This window comes from Athene noctua, chromosome 3 (assembly GCF_965140245.1).
Source record: "Athene noctua chromosome 3, bAthNoc1.hap1.1, whole genome shotgun sequence".
Classification (NCBI taxonomy): Eukaryota; Metazoa; Chordata; class Aves; order Strigiformes; family Strigidae; genus Athene; species Athene noctua.
In genome coordinates, this window is record NC_134039.1 from 17,472,072 (window position 1) to 17,499,477 (window position 27,406).

The 27,406-nt window shown below is 36.2% G+C and overlaps 1 protein-coding gene across 15 annotated transcripts in view; it reads left to right on the forward strand.

Annotated features, from left to right (window-relative positions):
* ERC1 (ELKS/RAB6-interacting/CAST family member 1) overlaps positions 1 to 27,406 on the forward strand; it is a 298,605-nt gene that overhangs the window by 102,438 nt on the left and 168,761 nt on the right. For 8 of the 15 annotated variants that reach the window (XM_074902123.1, XM_074902127.1, XM_074902132.1 and 5 more), the window contains 5 exons: positions 6,654 to 6,791; positions 7,823 to 7,963; positions 9,092 to 9,232; positions 14,159 to 14,194; positions 22,608 to 22,801. In XM_074902123.1, coding sequence (XP_074758224.1) covers positions 6,654 to 6,791; positions 7,823 to 7,963; positions 9,092 to 9,232; positions 14,159 to 14,194; positions 22,608 to 22,801 — 650 coding nt within the window. The remainder of the gene's footprint in view (positions 1 to 6,653; positions 6,792 to 7,822; positions 7,964 to 9,091; positions 9,233 to 14,158; positions 14,195 to 22,607; positions 22,802 to 27,406) is intronic. The other 7 variants (XM_074902126.1, XM_074902129.1, XM_074902130.1 and 4 more) reach the window with 1 other exon arrangement.

Genomic DNA, 27,406 nt, shown 5'->3' on the forward strand with positions numbered 1-27,406 from the left:
AATTGCATTAGGTGTCCTGCAATTCCTAGATTTTTTTTTTAATTTGGTTTTCTCTGTGCAAGTTTCTTCCTTCTGAAGCAGTAGCAATGTGCCTGTTTGTGATTCATACATTTATTTGACAATTAAGGTTTTATTTTAAGTAGATATCACAAAAATAAATTCTTTGTGCTTTCTAAGCTGCACAGCAACAAAATGTTTCTAAAACTCAACACTGTAGAACTTCATGCTGATTTCAGAAGACTTTTTGCAGATTGGAGATCATGAGAGTAAAAAATGACAAAAAGATTTTATCTTCCAAAAAAGCAAGCAACTTTCTTTTATGGGAGCTGTTCTGAATTTTAACTGGACCTGAGTAGCAGGAGATAAGTATGACTCTGTAAGGTGTACCACTGTGCTGGAGTTTCCCCATCTCAAATGCTCTTTTTGTCCTGTCCTTCTCCATGCTCTCCTCAACCCCTCTAGCCTGGTTCTCTCTCTTAAGCCAACTGTACATTTCTCTGTAGCCCATGGCCACTGAAGGAATCTCCTGGTAGAGGATTCTCCATACCAGTTCAGAGTGTTACAGAATCCCACTATGTTAAATTCAGCAACATCAGAACATTTCCAAAGTGCACAATGGCATTCCAGCGTGATGTTGCAAAGACAATAATGTTCCAGATAAGCATTGAAGTAGAGCAGCATTAAAAAGAAAAAACTTTCTTGGGAGGCAAAATAAAAATTAATACTTCTTCACTGGGTAGTATAATTAATGTAAACTAAACAAATGTTTACCACTTAACTGAACGGTTCACCATCTCTACACTGAAGTGTTAACTGAGACTCCAGAATTTCAAGTTCCTTCAGAAGAGAGAACACCACTGGTATTTTGCATTTCATGGTGTCTTTGATTTCCCTTATGCTTAACAAACTTTATGAAATTAACATATGCAAACTACTTGAAGATAATTTTTAGTATGATGATTCAAGAACAAGAATCTCGTGAATATAACTTCACAATAATTTAACTGTATTCATAGCAATTGATTGGATCATGAAGTAAAAAGAGCATACTGAATGCAGCTGAACTTTGGAAGGAACTCTGACTTGTGTTTGCCAAAATGTCAATGAGAAAAGGGGGAATTGTTTTGATCTATCGTGAACTTCAAAACAACTTAAAAATCTCACCCCTGCAACAAGACATGGTATTCCTGAAGCTACAGCATTCATTCAGCTTCACCACATCATTGCTAGTCTAGGGAATTTAACCTTTAAAATTAATAGCAAGAACATTACTTTAAGTCTAACCGATTCAATACAGTAATATGAATGATATTCACTCATATGACAGACCTTATTTCACTGGGGACTTTAAAAGCAACACCTTATATTGGAGCCAACACACATACAGAAGATCAAATTTTGCTTCCATCCATGCAGTGGTGAACTATGCTCTAACCCCCTACCCCCAGGAATTTGTTAATGCTAAACTAAACGTAGATTTTTGCAATTCATGCAGGACTGTTGTAATGGTACTTTTGCAAGATTTGCAATAGGAAGACAGTTATAATGATGAGATTTTTGGTGTGACGTTTATAAAACTGGAGCTTAATCTTACAAAACAGACCAGTAATACCTGCTTATAGGCTTTCATTATGGTCTCCAAAAAAGTCTTTCAGAAACACAGTAATATTTACAAAAGCGGTAGTACAGTTTTCTTGAACAGTCTCTCAGGGCTTAAAGTGACTTCTCATTAATACAGTTCAGGAATGAAATTTCTTTAATTCAGATCCATCTCAATTTTCTAGAGTAAAGGTCTTACCCCTTCTTCTGAAACAACAATTTTTTGTGATGTCAGATACAATGTGATCATGTCTGTTGTAACTGCTATGTTTTCATCCTGGTTTTGATGTAAGCCAACCTTTCTCAGCTTCTCAAATACTCTAGGATTCTCGCAAAATCAAGTATGGCTGCAGGCTATCATTTTTTTGTTGTGATATTAGGATTCTTACATCGAAGGAAGTGGCATGTCTCTGACTAGACAGATTTGTAGCTGTTCTGTCATCACATACCTGCTTACTTGCCCACTCTTTCTTCCATAATATCTTTTTTTGTTTTCATGTTACTATTCCCGACACGGACAGAATCACCTTGTAGTAATTGACCCTGGAGCTGATGTGATCAATAGTGTCTTTACAAAACCAAGGAAGAACTCTTTTGGAAAGCTCACAGCTTATATGAAGTTTTTGTTTATTTGGATGGCTATGCCACAGGAATATAACAGAAAACCTCTCGACCCACCTGATTATTTAAATTCTTTTTACAGTACTGTTTCCACTGCATGAAAGCTAGGACCAAAAAAGTGGGAGGGTCAGCAGTACATCTGCTCTTGTAATACAATCAAGGAATATTATTGAGTGTTAAATTGATTGTCTTCTGTATATTCAGTATATATTTTGATGCAGATGTCATGTTACCAATCAAAACAATCTCTTTGCAGAGCTGCACTGGAGAAGTCAAGTGCAGAGTATAAGCAAAGACATTTTCATCTGTTTACAGAAAAAAAGTACAGTGAAAAATCTGTCTGTGGGTTAGTCATATAGCTAGTTAGTACATATTGGAGATATATACAAATAGTGGAATATGCAGTGAACTTTCTCAAGTTGAAAAAGCTTTTGAATTTAAAATATACATTTTGCATTTTTAAAATACTTCCAAACATTATTGGATCTTCATATTTCTAAGATTGTTTCACTTTTCTCTTATTGTCTCAGAATGAACTAAGTTAAAGGGCTTTTACCACTTTGAATTTTTTCTCTTTCACCACTTTATTCCTTTTACAAGTCAAACAGAGTAGCAAGAAGAAAATTCAAAGTGGGAAACGAAACATAAATGGAGTTAATTTTATTATAACCCAGGTGATGAAAATAGTAAGTTGTCAATCTCTGATTAAAAATAAATATTTTGAAGGAGGAGAAAGGTTTGTTTCCAATAACAGAGGGGTGAAAAACAGAGACTGAATGACCAGTTCACAAACCTACTTCATTTATTCTAATTTGGAAGTCATTAGTACAATAGGAATTGTTTTTCAGGTGTTCAGTTTCCACATACCCTAGGGTTGACAGTGATTCTACAGAAGAATTTATTTGTTGATATGAAGGATCTACTAGTAATCTCTAACTAGAGGAATTTGGGAATCTAGAGGCTTTGATGGATATTAAACTAGATGGGTCTCATTTAAATCCTTGGGCTGTTTTTAATTTGCATTTGCTTGGGGTTTTCAGTGAGATTGGTATTTGCAAAAAAGTAGAGTGCTTCCTTGCCTTTGGAACAGAACGCCAGAGGAAACTTCTCTTGCCTCTGCTCCTGTGCTTCAGGGCTGGAAGGCAAAATAATTAGTTCCACACAACTAGGAATAAATCACCCAGGTTGAAACATGATAGTGCCTGACAACTGGTAATGTTGGAAAGAAATATTTCAGTAAATCACTACTGATGAGGAAATTGGTATGCATAGCAGATGATTCCAGTGTATGTATGTGTACCTTTACAATAAGCTTTGTGTTGCAAATCCAGCAATCCATAGATTGCTGTCTTTACCCTGCAAAAGAGTACAAAAGTGGCAAGTATAAAGATTGCTAATAATCTAATAATAGTATATATTTTTTTTATTTGTCCTTTTTATAAAGATGGTAGAGTAATACATAGATATTCCTTAGTTTTGTAGAATATTGCAGAGGAAATTTGTCATCTTCTGAGTATTTCAAGACTAAACAGTGCTGGTTCAATCCTTGTCCCTTTTATGCTTTCCCGGGTGGCTTGGAGATTCCATTGCATTTTATTTCATCCTTTGCTGGGAAGAAAAGAAAGACCTTATTTTGGCTGTCTGTTATACATGTATTAGTTATTTGAGGATTTGTTCAGAATTACTTTTTTTTGGTTGGATAGAGAAAAAGGAAGGTAAAACAAATATGGCATATTATGTATTCTTTTTTCAAAGGATTCTCAAGCTACTTGAAAAGACGTAAGAGTGAAATTCTTCATTAATTAACTATATGTGCAAAGTGTAGACTATTCTTCGCTTTCTTCTTCAGATTATATGATTTTGAAGAACCTATAGTTTAGTTATTACTTGTTTCAGTAGTGCATATTTGGGAGACAAATGGAATAAAGGCAGTTATTATTGATTGTGATTTTGTAAGGAAATTTTGCATCTATTATTATATAAATGTTTCAATTTTGACACATTGTGCCAGTTTTCTGTAGCATGAGTCATCTTGTTTGGGGACTGTCAGTTACCTGGCCCTGCAAAAGTCACAGTTGTAGGTAGAGTGGGTTTTTTAGATTTTAGTATGACTTGGAACATTTCAATGTACCTGCTGTGTCCTGGATGATAACAGAAACCACCATTTATTACTCCGGACTGGAAAGCATGCATGTAGACTGAAAGAATAGACAGCTTCACACTTCCTACGCATTAGATTTTTTTTGTATTTGGGTGCAGTTGCAATGGGATAATGCAGAAGTCTTTTGTACAGCTGCTACCTTACTCTGGTCACAGTACACAGTGTTACTGAAACATGAAAATGCATGCTGTGCTTGTACAAATGCTTGTGCTGCCTTGGCAAGCATCTTAATACATGCTGAAGCTGAATTATTTAGCTGTCTCTTGTGTGTGGTTTGCTCACAGTAGAAAGTCACCCTGCACTATCCCCTCTGCAGCCAGTTGGAGCCTTTGTGAGTGCCTTTTGCCTCTAGAAGTAAACACGCATCTAAGAATAGCTCAGCCTTCTTTGTAGTATATTTTCATGGTTGGCTGTCTAAACAGCCAGCCTGTCTAGACAGCTGACGACACTGAAAAGCTCGTAAGGTCAAAAGCAGCCACGTAGGCTACCCTTGGGGATGTTACCTCCTTGGTAGCTGTACGTGTGGGTGCCAGAACTTTTCTGTAGAACTGGTAGGGTTATTTCTTAATGAAGCTCCGTGGGCTACAAGCATTTGCTAATCAAGCATTAAATAATTGATATGAGTGTATAAAGAAGAAATTTTCAATTCTTACAGTTATTTCTGATGCACATGATACATCACTGGTTATGTTTTTTTGGTGCTCTTTAAAATTTGTTTTATACTATCATTTGTGTTGTGCCCAAATTTAAATTTTAAGCATAACTTGGAGGCCTGATACTTTTTTTCTAATAGAAACTAATGACAAAGATAAACCAAAACCAGTTTTAGTCCATTCCTTAAACAACAACAAAAAACTGACATAGTTCTTCTGCTCTCAGTAATATGTAGTGTACAAACCTGGATGGAAAGTTTACATGTGCTTGCATAAGAGAAATTGAAAAAATTGGTATGAAGAATCTTACACTAGAGACTCCTTTCATGATCATGGGTTACATAGAAACATTAGCAAGGGTTTCCCTGAATTAGTTTATCTTCCTCATAGATTCCACTTGTAACACACCTACTGTTATTTGTGACTAGAATTTCAGCCTCCTGCATGTTTTTACATTTATCATTACAGATCTAGACCATTTTCTAAAACTACATTTGAGGTGTAATTTTAATAGATAGCAAAGTAGTAGTGGGTGTGTCTTAATAGCCTTTTGCTCTGTAATCACAGCAGATCAGTTTTTCCAGGGTTGAAGAGTAAATCCTGGGGATAGTTGCTGTATTTCCACTAATCAAGGAGCTGCTAACTGCTGTTTGACAGGTGAATAAAAAGGCTAGTTAGTACTTTCATTTAGTTTATTAAATACCAGACTAGATAGCCTTTGGGGTTGTCTGGTTACATTATTTCTTACAAATGTCTTTGAAAGAATATCTTGCTACAAGTGTTTTAGAGATAGGCACCTTACATACCACGTCATTCACCAGTTTATGATCTGTGTTTGCTGATGCAAGAGAAACTTGTCAGCAACAACAAAAAGGAAGCAAGTGAGAAATCTGTACCCCATTTAATGCTTTGCTGATAAATTTGTTTTCAACAGGTTATCATAATGTTAGCATGTCTGTTTCTTGTGATGTGTATATATGCATTAAATAGGTTTAGCATTAGGTTTTCTCATTCTGTCAAAAGATATATTCAGAAATCATAACAATCCAATTCTACACCTGCAGAAAACAAAGCTGATATATTTTCTACTCAGGGAAAGGCACTTTGTGTTAGTCCATCATATAGGAAACCACCATGTAAAATGGAAAAGTAACATGCCAATACAGTAAAGAATATGACAGTGCCAAAGGAAATACTTAAAATAATACTTCTTCACAACTTCTAAATTATCACATGCCTTTTTCAGTTTACAGATGCAGTGATGTTTTTCTCAGCTTTTTTCCCTTCATAGTGTTAACACATTGATCATCCTTCAGTCACGCAGTACCCAACATCCTTGGAAATTAGGAATAATGCCCTTTCTTTACATTGCTCTTATAAATATTATTTAGACTTTCTTGCTCTGAATTTTTTCCTGGTTATTGAAAAGGTTACTGCTTCCTTGTTAATATTTGATGGTTTTGGTTGCATTGCATTATGTTTTGATGTAGGACTATAGGAACTAGGCCCTTGCCTACTTCCTTTGCTATAAAAATTTTTTAAAGAGTTTAATATACTCCTAAAATAATTTTGGATGGTTTTGCTTTCTGTTCTCTTAAAATTTTCTCCACTTCTTTAAGATTGAAAATCTTCAAGAACAGTTAAGAGACAAGGAGAAGCAAATGAGCAGCTTAAAGGATCGAGTGAAATCCTTGCAGGCTGACACCACAAATACTGACACTGCCTTGACCACGCTGGAAGAAGCACTGGCAGAAAAAGTGAGTATGGAAAGCCTAAGTCCCTTCCTTCGTAAGGTCCTTCTGCTAATAACCTCTCTAAAGTCAGCTTTTCTGGACCCTGCGTTCAGGACATCTCTAACGCAGCAGGGACATCCTTTGTTTCCGAGGGCCCAGGAGGGATCCAGGGAACTCGGCTGCTGTCAAGCTATGTCCCTCACTAGAGGGTGCTGCAGGATACGTGGAGTCTGACTAATCACTTAGCTTATTTTACCTTCTTGGCTCAGATATTTTAGTAATAAATTTATTTTTAAAGTTTTGCTCTGTGAGATGGTGTTTTAGTTCCCAATATTGAATCAAAATGGATAGTTATCCTCATAACTAACATTTTCTTATGCTTGGCCAGTTGTCAGGAGATAGCTGACTGAGGGAACAGCCTTCTCTATTCTGCTTTGCTGAGGCAACTTTTGGGAATTATTATATATTTTTTTCTTGATTCCCAGAGAACTAGGGCTACAGCTCCTTTAGTCTGTCAGATTCTATAAATGTAAAGCTATGGTAAAGCTTTGCCTGCGGTTGGGGATTTCGCTTGCATCCCTTCAACGTCCAAGATAACCAGAGCTGCATTGTTATCTGGTGTACCCAAAAGTTGGTTTGTTGCCTGTATATTGATCCTGGTGTCACATATGCACTAACACCCCTTCTTCTCTGAAGGACCACAGTCTTAACTATACATTTTGGAAAAATAAGATTTAAATAAGTAAGGAAGCAATATGTAATGTGTCCTGATCTGGGTTAATTTTGATTATCAGAACCAGATAAATCGTGTTGCATTGTAACAGTACTGCAAACTTGCAGAGATACAAAAAGCCTGGTATTTTTTCGCAGTGAATCCATAGATTTCTAGTTTCCTCCTTCCTGAGTACCTATTTTACAACTGTAAAGAAAAGAAAATGGTAATATCCTACACTCCTCCTCCTTGTCTACAGTATGTAAGAAGCATTGTGATAAGAAGTCTCAGACGTTGAACTGAGTAAGAGGGATTTTCTTCACAGAGTGCTTTCTTTTGTCAGGAAAGGACCATTGAGCGCCTAAAGGAGCAACGTGACAGAGATGAACGAGAAAAACAGGAAGAGATCGACAACTACAAAAAAGACATTAAGGACCTGAAAGAGAAAGTCAGCGTTTTACAAGGAGATCTCACAGAGAAAGAGGTTGACCAGCAGAATGAATCTGTTGTGTTAAATTGTTCGTTGTATATGTATGTGTTGTATTTGAGATGAACAAAACAGTTCCTTTATAGTAATGGCTCTTCAACAAGTTTATCTAGTAAAATACATTGTTTGGGAATTTTTCAAAGAATAGATATTTCAGAACCACCTTTACATGGATAGCACACCATCCCCTTACTTAGAGCAGTTAATCGTATTAGTAGTGAATGACAAATGGTCAATGATAGCATTCACTGGAGCTATGCTTACAGACAGCTGGAGGCAGTCTAAATATAAGGAGGATAGGACAGAGGTTGATCAAATCTGTGGGTGCCAAAAACATGCAAATAATGTCTGTTCCTTTTTGCAAAAAATACAGCTAGTTCTTTTGACTCTGAAGAGTTATTTTTTGATAATTAAGTTGGTTGTTGGTAACAAGACAGTTGGCTAGACAAATCAACCTAATTATATTAGAGAAATATAAATATTTTCTGTTCATCTTTTGGAATTATAACATTCAAGTCTACTTACAATCTTTTTTCAAAGCTCAATCAAGGTAAAACAATACAAAAAATGTACACCCAGGAAGTGCTAAGGATTTGTCTACACAGAAGTCAATATTTGACAGGAAAAAAACAGCACAAAAATAGTTTGGAAGACAAGAAGTTGAGATGCCTTTTTGGAGATAGGTAGCTTGAATCAGTTTCATCCCATAGCAAGTGTGCCATACAGAAAAGCTGTACCCATACAGAAGAGCTTTGAACGCTCTCAGTTTTAGATCCAGTGGCCAAATCTGCTAACCACAGATGATTTCTAAATATGATTTTATTTAAAACCAATTTTTCTTAAACATGACTGCATTGAAGCACAAGTTCCAGTTTACAGAATCTTCCATCTTTAAAAGTTAATTTAAAATTAATTTAGACAAGGTTTTATTTTGATTCTGAAAATCTGAATTAGATCAAGCTGTCTTAAGTCAGTGACATGGACATCCTGACAAAAGATGTTGTTGTTCTAAGTTGGATCCTGAACATAGTGTGAAGGGATATGAAGAAAATAAAGACAAAGAGTAACTAACTAGTGCACATAAAGAGTATTTACTTGATAGTTATATTACATCTTTTATTTTAGTCATCCTTACTGGATCTGAAGGAGCATGCTTCAACCTTAGCTTCATCAGGACTGAAGAAAGATTCAAGACTCAAGACACTGGAAATTGCATTGGAACAGAAAAAGGAAGAATGTTTGAAGATGGAAACTCAATTGAAGAAGGTAATCTTATTTCATACTTATGCATATGGTGTAAACATTCAGTAAACTACAGACAAATTGGCTCTGTCTACAAAGAAAACCTTGGGTCTTAAGTTTGAATTCTGTTAATTGCTTTTCAGCAAGAACTGTGAGTTGTGTCCCTGCAAACCATATTACAAACTAAGCCCATCAGAAAGTAACTTTCAGATACTGGTGCTAATTTTGGACTTCATTTACATGCAATAACAGTGCTGTTGACTTTTCTTTTTAACAGGTACTAGGAACTAAAGGCTTAGTCTGATTCAGTACAGTTCATAGCAGTAATTGTGCCATTAAACTGGGTAACAGCTAAAAAATTAACAGCTAGAGATTTCACTTATCAATTCTCAATGCTTGTAGGTGTTAATGTGATAAATTCAGACGGGTGATTCCTATAGGAATTTCTTAAAAACAAATGAAAATAACATATCACCAGGGAAGTGTGTGATCTTTTGTTTTAATCTCATTGCCAGTCACAGCTGATACATTGGTAGGAGTTTGCTGTTCAGAAGAATACTACTCTATTACAAGCAAGCTAATTCATTTGAACAGAATCTTTGGGTTATGTTTGCATTACAAACTTTCTTTATTTTATCTGTGAGTAACATAAATACTACACTGTTTAGAGGAACATTGATTTGATTTTAAAAGAACAGGTGATGAAGAAGCACAAAACACACTAACCAAAATAGTGATAACACCTGTATTTATAAAATTAGAAAAAGATAAAAAGCAACACAATTTTTTAAAGAAATTTAAGTCTTGGATTGTGGAGTTCTAGCTATTTCTGTACATCTACCCAGGAAGAGGAGAAGTGCCCATGCTGTAGTTTGGAACTTTGTTCTAGTTCCTCAAATGAATGTGACATCAAATTTTGAGTTATCAGTTAAGACCTGTTAAGGATTTCCGTTGTGTGGGTGCAAGGTGGGTGTTAATGCCCCTGAGAACTCTGTGTAAGTGAAACTCCATATATGCATATGTAGACCCATGTTTTCCCTTTTTTTTTAATTAATTGTATGACACAAAATGAACAGTTCTGTTATTCAGCATCAACAAAGCACAATAGCAAGAAAAGATGGTTGTGCACGTTTAATTGGTCTCAGAGGCTATTCTCAGTGTACCATACAGCGTGTGAGTATTTCAGAAGTCCTGAAGGACCCTTCATTTGAATTCTGTTATGAATTGCAGTTTCACCCTTTGTCAGTCTGTTACTGATAATGAGTCCGGGAATATGCTGTAGCTAAGATTTGCCAGAGATTGTTATAGCAGTTGGATGATAGTATTAATTTGTAGGTAGACAGCTGCAGTGGAGAACATCGTTACAATTACTTTAAGAAGAAAAAAAAAAACCTAACTGGGAGTGTACGTAACAAATAGGTTATGAAAAAGCAGTTGTGGAAATTCATTTAATTAGGGCTTGTGTCTGTATATTTAGCATTTGCAAATGTACTGCTTTTCATTGCCTCCCCTGAGATCGCTTTCCTCACTATAAGCTGTGAGTATATCAGTAGTGTAAGTGGATGTGGAGGACGACCAAAATCTGGTGAAGCACTGCTAACTAAAAGATGAACATACAGTTCGTTTTGCACTAGTATGACAGCTCTTTGTTATAATTTCTTTAGACCTATCTCTGCTCATTCCGCTGAGAGAGGATTGTGCTTAATAGCTGGTAGCCAGGAACATTACTTAGGACACCGAGCCAGTTCATAAGACCATATATTTTTATAATCTAATCTCTTTTTTTTTTTCAGGAAATAATTAAGAGGGTGAATTATTCTCCTGTGATCTTTTTCCTGCGGGTTAAAATGGGAAAATGGCTTAAATGTAAAGAACACTGTTAATTGTACAGGACAGCTGTGCGACAAATAACTATATTCTTAATTTGGTTCTGAGAAAAATAGTTAATATAAATTCACTGTGTTGTAAACACAAATAGATTTGCATCTTCCCATCCAAAGAAGCTACCTAAATAATTCAGTCAGGATGGTTTCAGTTCTACAAACGAAGAAAATTGATAGCCTACTGTTACTTACGTGCAGTATAAAGCCTTCCCAGAATACTCTGGATATCTGCTTCTCTGCTTCAGGCACTATTGCTTATTGGGGCATATGGACAATTGTTTCCTGTGCAGAGACCTTAAAGTATTCTCCCACGTCCTACTGAGACAAAATCATCAACACCTTTTTTAAATGCTGTGTCATGTTGGGCTACTGCATTCTTATTCATGGAAAAATTCAAATGCAATGGAAAGATTTTTTTGGTGATAAGAAGTCAGTCCACAGTGGTTGTTTTAGAGAGGAATTGAAGCTCTAGGACCTAGGTATACTTTCATGTAATTAACTGCATTTGCTTTCCTCAAGCTGTAGGAAAGAGCACAGTTCTACCACTGATCCTCCTTGCTTTCTAAATCCAAGACACAGTTACTCTTAGCTGCTCAAGAAAATATAATTAGAAACCACTTGAATATGTTTTATACTTATGAGTAACTTTAGATATTTCTTCAATAACCTTTTTTCCAGCTGTTTTTAATTTGCCAATGTTTTTTGTCACTTGCAGAAAAGTATAAAAATGTCTTTTTAAAAGGCTTTACCTCTTTAAATGCATTGCAGATATTTATTTAGACAGTTTGACATTTTCAAGGTGGATTAGTTTCTTGTCATCCCTGAACCCATTATGATAGACAATCCAGCTCCAATTTAAAGTTTCTAAAAACTCAATTTTACACGTCTGTATTGTTAACCATTGCAAATGAGTGTCACAACCTTAAAACTAATGACTATGTAAGAGCATTCAATTTAAAACTGAATTATGGATTTATTATGTTGAGTTTTATTACATTATCTTAGTGCTGTTTTGCATAAGACACGTGTGGGAAAGACTCTCTCGTGTAGCTCTTAACAGCAAATGGCAAAAAGCTTTTTCCTTTAGGAAAAAAGTTTGAATGGAGATGTGTCTAACATCAATCTTGTTTCCCTTGCCTCTTATTTCCACTAAACAGTTTGAGTACTTTCAGTTAAATCTATTAGCCTTAGAAGTTAAGAAGCTGACAGAAAAGACTGAATTGGACCACTGTTAAGCCATTAGATAAAAAAGATTTGAGCAGTCCTTGGAAAAATTTCTTGCTAATCTCTAAACAGTGAGCCTTTGAGAAACCTTGAACAGTGCAAGTTTCCACTTTTTCTGTGAAAGGTATTTAACTTTACACTAAACTGAAGTATTATTAACGAAGTGGAGTGCAGGGGTGCTGAAAAGTTGCTGGTATTATTTTTCTTTCTCTGTAGGCAGTCTCCAGTGTCTAACTCAAGGTGTCCACTTCTCATTGTTACTATTCCTCTTCTTACTAATGATTATATTATATTAATCCCTGTCTTAGCAAATAAAACTGCAGTGTTTTTCATATTCAGGGTTGGGTTTTTAAAATAATATTATGGTTATGCAAATCTGTGTGCTTAATGTTCTAATTATTCTACTGTCATTGCCTCTGTGCTCAACTGTCAGCCTGCTGCCAGCAGGAGATACTATGGGAGATTCTGAATGCTGAAAGCAAGCCATAAATCCCTGTTGAGTTTACATAGCCTGGTGTCCTGCCTTAAATAGTCTCCTTTTTTGCTGAGATGGAATCATTAGAGGGAAATCACACACAGGGGGTTCTCTCCCTGTTTTTCTGTGAAGTGGTTTTATGCTGTGTGGTTGTTTTTCTTTTCCTTAGGAAACTCTTTTTTCAAACTTTTATTTTAATGTAATAGTTTTATACTGAAAAAGTTTTCTTCTAGTAGTTTTTCTTCAGGATACCCTTTTTCCAGCTTTTTCTGTCTTGTCTGTCCCAGCCAATATGCTTTGTTTCATTTTGGTTTTGTAATCTGGGAGAGACCAACTAATATTAGAATTTGTTCCAGCAAAGATGAACAGATTTTTGTCTGTCTTCATTTCCAGTGCATAGTTTTTTTCCTTATAGATATTTTCCTTCTTTGAATGGGATCAAGGTTAGAGAAAAGAGTCCAAAACCATATGTTAACAAACTTCCCCTTGGTGCAGTTCTAGGAACTTTTCATCAGATAATGTTAGCAGTGATTCCCTGCCAGGAAAATACCTCTAGATTCAACATGCTTACTCAGAAGATGTTTGGGTTTTTTTCTGCTCTGGTGTTCTCCCTTCAAGTTCAGGAGTACAGTATCTTTCAAAAGACAGGAAAAAATGATTACATGAAGTGTCGACCCAAATTCCATGTTTCCCAAGATTTAGTGTGGCAAATTTAATACAGAATCTGGTACTTTTTATTTTTGTGAACATGGACTTCCTGCCACAACTGAAAATATTACTGATAGTATTGGTAGATGAGATAGAAATACTATTTTTTGTTCTCAGTTGATAATTTGTTTTTTTCAAAGAAGGGACAGTAAGTGATGTATTCACTGTAGGAAGCTAGAAAGAAAAAGGCTACCAGGGAAATCAGGATGTCTTGTAAAATTAAAAGTAAATACTCAGCAATTGTGTTCAGCATTCAGATAGTGTCAGTTACTGAATTAGTTTTCTAAACCATTTAGCTGTCTTGTAACTGACAAAGTAACAAGTAAGCAAAGTACTAGAAATTAGAGTCCTGCTCAACCTGTACAACTGTCATCTGTAAACCCAAACACAGGACTACATTAAATATTTGAGGACGGGGCAAAACTGTTAAATTGAGAAATCAAGCAAGTTTGGAACTTGCACAAGGGTATCTCTCCACTTTTCTCCTGTTTCAAAAGCTGGTTGGTAATACATGGTAGACCAAAGATTAAGATTCTGTCATCTCAGTAAATTAATGTTGCAGCTATTTTAAATTATTTTCTTGTTGCATTTTTTCTTTTTCTCTCTCACACTGTACCTATCCCAAATTTTCCCCATCTTTTCCTATCTTTCTCCCTTTAGCACCCTGAAGTTTTATTGGGTCATCCATCCAAGCCAGTAAGTTCCCTGGCAAACGGAGAGGCTGTTACCAACCCATTTAATCTTATGTGTTGCATGTGTATTCACCTGTGCTTTTATGTTTGGGCCAACACAGAGTATATTGGTGAATTACTTTATTAGTTGGTATGGATAGTGCGGATACAAACAAATTGCTTTGGTATATCTGACCAGTCATGTGCAAAAAAGCCTTTTAAGATGCTTTTACTTTTTGGCTGCGTTGTTCTAACTTCATTTTTGTTTGGACAGCTTAATATTGTGCCAATGGTTTTGTTTCCCTTTGCTGTGGTTGCTTGAAGTGTCCTGTGGCTTTTCTTTCATCTCCATTGTCTGTGCTTTTTCAGAGCAAGAATGTAGAATTTCCATGCAAATCAAACTTCTTGTGTGAAAGTATTCTGTAACACCATGTACAGAAGCACATTAGAAATAATTATATTAAGTTACAGCAAGTAAAAGATTGCTTAAAAACTTGTGTAACTATTAAGCTCACTGGTACAATGTCAGTTTAGTTTTGGATCCTATTACCAGCCTTCTGTCTGATGTCAAAGAGCACTCCTTTCAAGGAGTGTTTGTATAATAATATCTTGACACCATAAATTACATAATCCAAGGTGGTTTTCATCAGAGTTTTCTTTTGTGACTGTGTGCATAAAAAAATTGTGTTACAAAACTTTCAGTAGGCTGATATCGTGTTACATGACAATGTTCAGGGTAAATGTAGCCATCTACCCTGACAATCATTGTCTGAAGGTCAGAGAATTGCTGGTGCTTTTAATAGTTCAGTTTTTGTTACATCCTATATCAGAAATTATTTTAATAGAGCAGATAATACAATGTATTTATAGGACTAAATTTAGAAAAAGAGTTGTGGTATGCAATAGGGAAAAGTATTTTGTTAGGACTATCACAGATAGCAATGAATAGTCAACTAGGACATCAAAACTCCTACACTGAATTTTGACTTATTTATTGAAAAGCAAACTCAAGACTTCTGGTAAATTGATACATTCCTCCACTTTAAAATAATTTGCCAGCCTCCTAACCAGTAGATTACACTGGTACAGTCTGTTAGTTAAACTTTTTTAATGCATCCTATTAAATATATTTTTTTATCAATTTTTTATGGTTTTGCAAAACCTTTTAAATCTTCTAGCTGAAGTTTCTTACATTGGTAGGTACAATCTGAGATCTTGTTTGGTTTTCTGTCTTTTTGAAAGAAACTTTCAGCCACAACAGCTCACTATTTTCAAGAACCAAATATAGAAACATTGGTTTTAATCTTTTTTTTAGCCCTAGTAATTTTTTATTAAAAGATTTGGACCTTGTACGAGATATTTTTGATGTCCCTGTTTAAACCTATCTAAATTAATTAAAGGTTAAATGCGTTGTTTATTTGTACATGCTCAGTAGAAAGACAGATTTAGCAGTGAATCTTCCCCAAAATTCCACTTGCACTGGTTATACCCCATCCTGAAGAGGGAGGAAGACCTTTCCATTGTCCCTCTCCATTGCCACAGCCTATTCTAGGTCTGGTCATTTGAGCAGGCAGCAGCAATACTAAGTAGACTATTCATCAAATACCATGCTGGTTCCAAGCAGCTGCTTGATACAACTACAACAGAAGCAAGAATTGCCATCTGGGTGTGCATATCAGGACAAATAATCTGTTAGGATTGGAAACCGGTACTGAAAGTTAGCCAATGTAAGGAGAAAAACAGGATTTTGCTGGGGGAATAAGTAGCTAGGATCACCAGGAAAATTGTACTGAACCTGGGACTCAGGGAAGACATGTTATGAGGAGAGGGTTGCATATGAGCAGAAGACATGGGACTACAGGAGCTGTTGGATAGAACAAACTATGCAAAAAAACCCACCAAACCTGAAGAAAAGTAGTAGGAAAAGGATGAGGAGAACTGGTAGATCTTTCTGGAATCTTCCTGGGTAAGAGGAGTGGAATTTGATCCTGCCTAAATATTGTTGATAAATGGTTGGGGAAATGAGATGCAGTACAAATGGTGCAAATAGGCAGGAAAATTTGTGCCCAGGAGAGCATATTCTCTATGAAATCTTTAATAACATGCAAAATCTCTGAGACTCCCCATTACTCTGAAGTCAGAAAATACAAAATGTGGGAACAAACTGTGTGTTTTATTCCCCAGTATGGTATAGCTAATATACAGGACAGAGTCAGGACAGAGTACAAGAGGCTGTGTGGTGGCTTCTAAAGTTCCAGTCCTGTTGATGAATCATGACAATGTCAGCATTCTCAATGTCAGCAATCTTATGCAGTGGAAGGTTGGAGGGTTTTTCTCTCTGATTTTCTTATGCCTGAAAAATTAAACTTACCTATTCTACCTGTCCTAGAAACCTTGTTTAAGATAACATTCATTTGGAAAAATTTCATATCCAAAAGCTAGGAGATGGCCAGTGCAATATTGTGTGGCCTTTCTCATTTTTCATTATGAGGTAGTTCTTATAACATTTTATAGCTAAATTATTGTCTACCCGACTCTTGCAGTCTTCAATATTGTGTGACAAATGCTCCAAGAATGAAACAGAGATATGTAAGGAAGATGGTAATCATCTAGAGAAATTAAATAATAAAATGGGTTTTTTTAAAAGTAGGAAAGCATTGAGTGAATAAGGCAGGATATTTTTGCATCTCAGTGTTTCACCTGCACAACAGGTATAATAAAGCATTCTCATTTCCCTCTGATGGTGTTACGAAGTGGTTAGATACCATTTGCCGACAAATAGCCTACAGTCATGGTTAGCATGGTAGAAAGAAAATTGGGGAAATATTTTTTTCGGTGTCATTTTGTAATATAGACTAAACAGGGCGTAGAGCCATACCCTGAATATCAAAAAAACAAGTACTGAATATCTAGTCATTACTTGAGTAAATCCCTTCTGTGCACTGAATGATGCTCTGTTTCTGTAAAATAGTAGACTGTGGTCAGGTGAGTAAAGCCTGGTTCAGAGGAGGCATGGCTAAGAGGGTTGAAGTACGCTCTCAAAGACAGCTGTCACCTGGGCATTTCCCTCCTGTCTTTGTACACTTCTTGTGTTGGTGTAAATTCCAAAGACAGCAAATTGTTAATGTTTAATGGTTAGTATGGGAACTCATATCTTCCTTAAGCGATCACTTTTTATCAGTAATAGGTTCTCTCAAGGCATCTTCCTCTTATTTAGACTTTCAGCCTCCTTTAGGAAATTATTTTAACCAAATACATATTCAGTGTCAAAAATTTACAGTCACATTAACAGAGACTAACCATGTGAAAGATTTCATTAATAGTAAGATAACAAACTCTTTGTAACAGACTCAACTTTTCTGGAACATCGTATATCAGAGAATTCACTGAGCCTTTTACTTAAAGTACAGCCTTTCTGAAAAGCTGTGTTACAGTACATGGTGTTTAGAGTATTGGACTAAAAGAAGAGCGAGTCTGGTTGTTTTTCAAATTTATAGTTTTGTTGAAACTAATAAAGACACAATGAAGGCAGCGCAAACATTTTATCATTTCAATTGCTGCCTTCATGATAGGAAAAATAAAGAAAATGGTTGTATGAGTTTGGCTTTTGCAGTAAATAGTCATAACATTTTTATATTTGTGTGCATTTACTATTTTTAGGATATGTGAGGCACACTTGGAGGTAGAAGGGTGGATTAAAATGGGATTTCACATTCTTGGGAACTTCTACTTTGTGGCCAAAAGTTCTTGGCAACTTTTGTATGTGAAATGTTAAACTGAATTTACTGTCTCAATTCGTACGTAAAAGTAGAAAGTGTTTGCTATGAATTACTTGCTGCTTGATTTAGTTAATCTTTTAGGAATATTGATTTGGAATCTTAGTCATTATATTTAGAATTTTTATTTACATTCTAGAACTTTTAAATTAGATCTGTGCTATTGTTTTCTTCCCTGCTTCTGGCACGCTGTAAGCTGTGTAAGATTACCTTTCCTCTTAGTAAAGATTTTTGGCACAAGAAATATCAACTCAGAAAATTCTTTTAAATGTTTTTCTCTCCTCTCCATCTGTAAATAGTGGTTATTTCTGTGAAACATTGGTCATCTTTGTTTTAGCTGTAGAAATTGGCTTTGTCATCTGATTTTCTGTGGAAGTGATAGAAGTTATAGTACATTTATTTGAGGAACAATCACTCTTTCTTTTGTTCTTTACGTACCTGAAGCACTCACCCCATCATTTACCACATTCCAGATGGGAAATGATGGCTAAGAGCAGAAAAGCAGAAAGCTGTTAAACCACGTCTTAGTTTATAGTCCCTCTAAGAACTTTGAGAGCATATCCAGAGTAGTAAGCTTAAACTGTTCTCAGTCCTGAGCCACTTAGAATTTGAAATTAAATTTACACTGGCAAAGATTATTACTAATCAGATCAGCTTTGCTAATAAAAACATAACTTAAGAAGGTACTGCTTTCTATCTAAAATGTGACAGTGTTTCTTATGCAGATCAATGCAGAATCAAACACGCAAGTTTGATTGTGCTCTTGAAAGTAGCTTAAATTCACCTGTTTGACTCCACACTGGACAGAAATGGAGAGCTAATGACAGGGTCAGTAGTAACAGTTAAGAGTTTAAAATAGCCTGTAATCAGATAAACTCTATGGTCTATGTTGTAGACATACCTTTACTTATTTCTCATTTGTCAGAGGAGAAAGTGCAATGTTCCCTTCACCCAAAGGAAGCTGCTTTTTAATTTTTATCATACTTTTATACATTTTCACATTTGCTTGTAACTACATTAAGCAGATACAGATTTAAGAACACTGTATCAAGCAGTGTTGAAAGTTGAACCTATAGAAATGCACTTTTTATATTAATACAGCAGGAACTGTCTTAGTGCACTTGTCACTTTATATGTCCATCCTATTTCAAAAATGAAATTACTGCCTTGTTTTGGAATTTTTGTACACCTCTGGTGGGCAGGGGAAGTTGTATGTGTTTTTTTTACTGTGAATATAGGAATTCATTATTTGTGGTTAACTTTCTTTTTGGTTAAAATAAAATAGTGCTGAATTATTTCACACAATGTTGCATTGGGCAGGTAGCCAGTTTCATCTGTTCCAGATCTTGATGTGAGTTTGTGGGAAACCTCTAAATGCATTGGTTTTCTCTACTATACAATAAATGAATCCAGTAGGATTTTAGATACGGTCATGCAACACATATTTTGTACATAACCCACAAAATGGACCAAAGTCACTCAGTCAGTAATTCACAGCTCAGGAAGTGGTCTCCAGTTTACACCATATCACATAACGTTCTCTTTGTGTTAGGTGAAAGTATCCATACTTATGTGCATTATATACAAATAACATGTGTTACATGTCTTAAGTAATAATTTATGTCATGAAAACAGCCCTTTCATTCTATAAGAACCAGACACACTGACTTGTTGGCTAATTTTCTAAAAAAGAAAATTGATTTCCTCTTCTCAGTAGTGTCTCTTGGGTTGTTGTGGAGATGCATTTATTAGCACAGTATAATATAAATCAGGACTGTCCTGACAGTAGAATTGCATTATGACTTATAACTTATTTTGAATTAGAGTGTTTAGTAATCCAGGCTAAGAGCCTAGCTTTGCTTTTTTTAAAAAAAAAAAGTTTCTTGATTATCTGATTATGTATTTTGGATGACTTTAAAGAGTCTGGAGGAGTATTTGTACAAACAATTTGAGATGCTGGAAGCATACCTAAATCCAGTACAAAAGAATTCAGCCTCTGCATTTGGTAAAAACCAGACTTAACTTTATACATAGTGTTTCTTAGGAGAATATAGATGCCCCACCAGTAGGCTTACGTGTGCCCCTCAAAAGCAGTATTCCCAGTTCCTGCAAAACAGTATTTCTGAGGGAAGGATGCAGTTTTTCTTTGAAATGTAGTATAGTTGAAAAGGAAATTACATCAAATATTTCAGATTTCCTGCAGGCTGGAAATCCCAATAAGGCATTTCTGGAACACCCACCGACACTCTCCTCCCAAAGCAAAATATGTTCCCTGATGCTTGCAGCTGTTCATAGAACAGACATGCTTGTTGGTCTCATTGCTGCAGCGTCCTCCTGGAGTCTGCATCATCTTGGCAACATGTTAATTAGACTTCCACTTGCTGTAGAGAGCCATTTCCAAGTGTGTGTAATTCCAAGTGTTTATAGGGCAGTAAGGAATTTGGAAGCATTGACAGCCCTAACTCCAGAAGGCTTCTCAAAGCTTCCAGGCTCACCAGGGGTGCACTTGGAGCCAGGTCTCAGTGAGAAGCTCAGAAGCAGGATTTTCAGACTTACAGCTCAGTGACAGAGGAGTGGTGGTGTTTGACTTGGAAGTCACTCAGAAGTAGGGAGTCTTTTAAGTCTTCCTAAATGCATTGCCTCAGGAAAGGGTTCTGTTCTTCCAGGATCTATGGTTGCTGGGCACTCCTGCTGTGATCTGCCTAGGAGACCTGAGGATTGCCAGGCATATTGTTCTAGGAGAAAATACTGTGCAGGTTATCCAACTTTATGAAATTCTTACTTTTAAAAAAAGAAAACCAAAATAGTTTAGCATCAGTCCTTGGGCAGGAGCTGCAGGGTCAAGGCCCTGGGATATGAAGTGTTCCTGTATTTGGGAAACCCAGATCCATGCCAAGGTCATAGTCCCGATAAAGACAGGCATCAAGATGTTCCACAGTCCTAGAATATTCTGCTTTGAGATTCTCCTGGTTTTCACTAGAATGTGTCCTTGGCTTTAATGCAGCCAATTAAAAACAAGAAACTTCAAGGCAAAAATGTTGGGATCAGTGAACAGATATTTTCCTTCAGTCTTAATTTACTGAATAAATAAACAGATTTAGCCAAATTTATTTTTACTGTTTGGTTCTTTGGAAGCAACAGCTTCTAACCCTGAGTTTTATGCTGCTGTAGTTCTGTCCATTTACCTTTAAAAGCAACATTGTCCTATACTATTAGATTTAGACTTACTGTGCTTTGGAGCAGAACATTGGCAGCTTGTAAAACAACTTGATGCAGCTGCACACAGCAGGGGAAAGTCTGTAATCTTATTTTCTGTTGTAGGTTTGTTTCAGAGCAGAGAAAGGCCTTGAGTTTGCAGACAATCTTGGTCAGCAGAACAGCTCCACCAAACCTGCTGTTCACTGAAGCAAATTCGAGTAATTCTGAAATAGCTTTAATTGATGTCAAATAGCAGTTCAAGATCCAAGAGCAGAAGGGCAAGGAGAGAATGAAAAGATAGTCCTTAGTCTGCTGGTTTAAATTACAGCATAAATACTGCCTTTTCTTGGTCTCTAATATGCTTGGGAACTGTTAAATTAATTTTACTAATAAATTAGTGATTTTTATAACAGACCAAGCCATTTAAAAAAACCAAAAACCCACAAAACCATTTTTCTCTTCATTGAGGTCATTGTATTCTTAGTCCTCTGATGCTTTTTGTTCCCGTAGCCTGATTTTGAAAAATCATATTTCCTAGATAACTAGATACTCATATTACTCCTAGTCTATATGGCTCAGATAACTAGCAAGGAATGGAGGCTGAGGGGAGACTTTATTGCCCTCTACAACTACCTGATAGGAGGTTGCAGAGAGCTGGGGATGAGTCTCTTTAACCAAGTAACAAGCGATAGGACAAGAGGTAATGGCCTCCAATTGCACCAGGGAAGGTTCAGACTGGATATTAGGAAGCATTTCTTTACAGAACGGGTTGTTAGGTGTTGGAATGGGCTGCCCAGGGAGGTGGTGGAGTCCCCATCCCTGGAGGTGTTTAAGAGTCGGGTTGACATAGCGCTGAGGGATATGGTGTAGTTGGGAACTGTCAGTGTTAGGTTAATGATTGGACTAGATGATCTTCAAGGTCTTTTCCAACCTAGATGATTCTGTGATTCAGTACATCAGCACCAGCTGTGTAAATCTGACACTTTGCATACTGATGCAGTTTTTGAAGGCTATTAACCTGTGATTTGTTTTTCTAGATTATCTAGGTGAAAAATACCTCAGATAACTAATTCTGCAGTCAGATCACTGGTTTAGGAGTGTATTTTAAGAATTTTTGTACCCATTCACACTTACTTTTTTCATTCTTTTCAAAGAAGTTTAACTTTTTTTCATATTTTTACTACTTTCTCTATTAATTCTCTTTAAGATCAAAAAACTTTTTTTAGATTGAACTAAAAAATAAATTTGTTTCTGAATTTTTCTTTCCTTGGAGAGTATTTCCCCATACTTAAAGAGTAGCATATGCACTGTATATTTTTTTCTGTGTAATAATTAATCTTGTAATCTTGAAATAGATAGCTAGATAGTATTTTGCAGTTATCATAGTATAGGTCATAGTTTTCATAGTATGTAAAATACATATGTGTGAATTAAGTGTTTTTTTCTTGAACCTTTTTCTTACAGGCTCATGAGGCAACACTGGAGGCTAGGGCCAGCCCAGACCTGAGTGATCGTATGCAGCAGCTGGAGAGGGAGGTAACACGGTATCGGGAAGAATCTAGCAAAGCTCAAGCTGAAGTGGATCGTCTTCTGGAAATCTTGAAAGAGATGGAAAATGAGAAGAATGATAAAGATAAGAAGATAGCAGAACTGGAGAGGTGAGAATGTTATAAAGTTACTAGAGAAGCAAAAAAAGCTGATTGAAGTTAGAGATAACAATCTATTTTTCTTGTCTTAAAAACCTGAGAGTGCCTATTTTGGGAAAGTCTGTTTTAGAGTTTTTCTGCCTTCAGTACTTTATTTGGTAGGCTGTAAGTGAAAAGGTGTCTTACTGTGTGCTTTCATTACCTGGCTGCTCAAAAATACGGCTGATGCAGATAGAACTAGAAGGGTAGATAGAACTGTAAGGGAATGGAGGTAGTAGGAGAAGCTGCTAGCATTGTGGTCTGTTCGGAGAACAATTTGTTCTTTTGATTTAATAAATTCCTCAGGCATGGTTCTTCAAAAAGCAAATAAGAAAAATTACTTTTAAGAGCTTGTGATGCTAGTTACTCAGGTTTCTCTGACAAGTGGCATTGAAACTCTGGTAGGGACACAGGTAAACTTTAACTCATGTGAAGCCAAATGAACAGATTTGCTTTTGTCCAAACAAAATGTGATTCAGGATTTTTCAGCATTTACCATCTTTCTGTTGGAGTCAGGGTGCTCAGATATTTTTTTCTAGACTTTAATGTCCCCAACAAAAATTTAAATTTATTATGATTTCATGACATTTATATCACAATTATAAACAGTATATCTTATGAAAGACCTGAAACAGATTCTGTTTTCTGTCATTTTCGCACCTTACAGTGGGCAAGAGGGAGTTTCTAGGCAGTAATACCTGTTTGAGATTTTTTGTTTACTTTTCGTTTCACAATGAAGAATCACTAACTTGGAATAGCAAAATCAAAATTTGATTATTCCTATTTGCCTTGTGCCAGAACAGTCTTTCTAATTTCTATCTTATCACTGTTTAACTGCTCCACAGTTAGTATCAGGAAGATTAGGGCAACTGGGTAGAGGGCATTTCAGGTTCTGTGTGATGGCAGTGGTTATTGTTCATTCTCTTGATGATAGTCAAATTATGGGACCTTCTGATTTGAAAAACTTTTCTAAGAAGTTCATTCTTGTTTCCTTTTAAGTGGTAGAGCTCTGAAACAGTTCAGCTTGTCAGCTGGGTTTCTTCTCTCTTTATGATTGTAAGCAGCGTCCTGTTAGTTTTAAGTTGGTTTATTTAATCAAAATTCTCTACACCTATGGTGTAAGCTTGAACACCCAAAAGTGAAGATATGTCCTTTTTAACTGTCTTCCTTTTTTTTCTGTAATACAACTTTCGGCCCATTGATACATGATGTATTCAGCAGAACATTCAGGCAATAGGTTGATAGAGGAGATGCATTAAGTATAGACATGAAAAAACAAAATAGCAGTTACAAGTCATATTTGTCTGTGTAATTTTTTTCCAGTCCCTTAGAGATGCCCATCTCAGGCGTGAAGTTCACCATATCATCATCTTATCTTGACTAAAGATCAGGGTATAAGCAACAAACTTCTATTAGAAGTAAGGTATAGGGAAGAAATATTTTCACAGTGCCTTAATTTTTTCTGTATGCAGAAGTAATCACTGTTTAGGACAGGCAAATCAGAAATACTCATCATTCCTCAACCTGAGTCCTAGAGGAGATTGGAACAGCAGGAAGAGAATTTTCTTATGCATGCTTTTGATGCAAGTCTGGTTTTTTTATTACATTAGTATTCAGAAACTAATCAAGATTGGGACTTGCATTGTCAAACACTGAATGAACAGATATAAGAGGCCTATAATCAAAAGAGTTTAGAGTCTACAAAGCAAAAATAACAAGAAGAAAGGAAGATGGGTCTCCTCTTTTGCAGATACAAGCATTGGCACCCAATCTTCAAAGAGTTAGAAAGGAACTTTTTCTTTGAAAAGTTGCAGTTCCAGGGATCTGCAAAGCAATTACTGTTTTTCATCTTACAGTGGTAGTTTCTTGCTGTTTCAGTCACATTCACACTCTTACTATATCAATGAAAGCATAAACCCCCCAAATGACTTGACATCATTCGATAACAATTTAGTGAATACTTTGCCTGATCAGTGTTACCCATTCCTTCTTATCACCTGATCTTTGCTCTTATACAAAGAGTGGTTCACTTTTTAGTGTGTCATCCTTTCTACCAGTGCTGAGATAACCCTGAATATGTCTTCTTTTATTTCTAGTAATTAGAATAGGTATTTCAGCTATGTCAAAGACAAGACTACTTTTGTTATGATGTGATTGCTAGCAGCTGTGTAAATCAAGAGAAAAAATTTAGAATATTCATGTTCTGTAACGACTGTAAGTGGAAATGGAAAAGGTTTTCAAGATCTTGAAGATCTAGAGATCTACGCTGCATACTGTTTGTGTGGTGAGTTAGCAAAGGTGGAACTGTAATATAATTGCAGCACTGGAGGAAAAGATACTTTATAGTGAGGTTTTGGCTAGTAATTTCTCTTTTTCTGAATAATTGTTGAAATTTCTATTTGGCCTTAGTTGTTTTCAACTGCTCTCCCAAACTCCTATTCTCTCGAAGCTTGTTTTCTCCTTGTGAGTTTTTACACAAAGCACAGATTTTAACATGCCTATTAAATGTAAAGGTTGGTCCTGGTTTTATCTACCATTCTTGTTTATGAAGTATTTTCATGGCTGAACTGATATATCCAGGCATGTTACATGAATGTTTTAGAACTAGAGTTTTGGTTTCCTCAAAAGAATAGATAATTTTGCCTTGTAAAAGTCCCTTCTAAACCTGTGGTTCATGCAGAGCAAGCTAGAAATTATCTTGTCTTCTAATGTTTCTACAGCTGTTCAAATTCTGCTGTGCAAAGAACCTTAGTGCTTGCAGAATCAGCAAGCAAAAAGTGACTATTACTGTGCTTATCAGGAACTGGTTTTATTCCATGTAGAATAAGATGTGAAGAAATATTTAGAGAATAACTATACCAACAAAAATTGGATTTTTCAAAAGAGAGACTCTCCCTGGAGTTTTCCCTTATGCTAGTTAATATGTGACAACTAGACCATACATCATCAGGAGAAGAGAAATAGTAACACGGTTTCATCTGAAGAAGAGAAAGAATTAGTTGCCTATTAGAGAGGTATGTATAGGGGAACAGAGAAGGAGAAAAGATAGAAGAGGAGGGTGAAATGAAAAGCAGAAAACTGTTCTCTTAAGCCTTTTCAATGGCAAAACTGCCGTCATTTCAAATTAAAAGAGAGAAATGCTTCCACTCTTTAGTAACTGTTGAGATTGCTGGGTTGGGGAGTGTTGTTTTTCATCTGTGAATGTGAGGAAAATATCAAAAAATAATGTGTTAAATATGGTGCATGCTATGCAAAAGTTTGAAAAATACTCTAGAGTCAATGTGGGATTGAAAGCACAAGCTCATTATTTTATATTCTCTGTGGGCAGGATTTTGCCTTTTCTTACAGGAAAGTGGCCATAAGTCCACATTTCTTCTGTGGGTGAACAGCCCTGTCAGTTTTGTTTCTGTCCCCGGATTGTGGTGGCGTAGAGAGTTTTGTAGCAGTCTGGTTATTCACTTTCTTTGTAACTAACTGTTTGCTTTTTGTATTGCCATTCCATAATCTCCTGTCTCTCTGTAACTTTTCATTTTGTGTTTTGTTTCCTTCCTCACTTTTTCTTTCCATTTATACTGTCACGTCCTGGTTCCACGAGTTGTTTTGTTTCGTATGTGTGGGGGTTTTTTTGACTATGCCTTTTCTCAGAAAGCACGCCTCCTGCAAATTGCACCCTCCCTACCAGGTGTCAGTCCCTGCACCGCAACACGTAGGGGGGTTTGTGTGGGACTTCCTGGGAAAGTGAGTGCTCTATGAGGCTTCTGTTTCCTATGGGGTGGAATGTCACTGCTGGCTGCCCGGCTGCTGCTGCTGCTGCTGCTGTTTGGGTCTGCTGCAATTATGCTTTTTTTCTTAGGTCAAACAGGAACTAGTTATGTCAAGTACAAGCTCTAACAGTCTCTGTGTTTAACTCGTGTCACAGTGGTTATGACCACAGTCCAAAGGAGGTTTGCTGCTGTTCTCCCTGATGTAAACTCGACAGAAGCTGTTGCTTTTTATTCTAATTCTCTTTCTGTGTTTTGCCTTTGGTTCTAATCTTGGCTATCAATTCTGCCTGAACCAGCTAAAACTCAAGTGTTCTAAAATGTGTCATTAATAGAGGTCAGTATTGACTTATTCTTGAGTTTTATTGTGATTATGATCCTGTAGTAAGAAAAAGAAAAAAAAAAAAAAAGAAAAATAATGCTTGTCATCTGGGACATGACCATCACAGCCTTCATATTAGTGGTTTACACATAGAGCTATTTGTGTGCATATATTCTGCAAACAAGAACTGACCTCATACTAGAGAGGTGGCAGTAAATATATACATATATGTTGCTTCAGAAGTAAGTACTGAGTGAATATATATAGAAGTCATGGTTCCAGTTACAGACTTGAAATTTGTTTTATTTTGGAATGTTTGCTGTATATGATAGGTAGTCCTTGTAAGGACATAGGGCCCTACCATTTTTTTCCTGAAGGAAACTTGACTGTGATTTTGGAACGAAGGAAGGCTGTATTCAGTTTTGGAATACCAGCAGTCCTGTTAAGGACAGCTGGAAATGATGGCTATTTTGAGAGAGAGATTTTGGGGAGTTT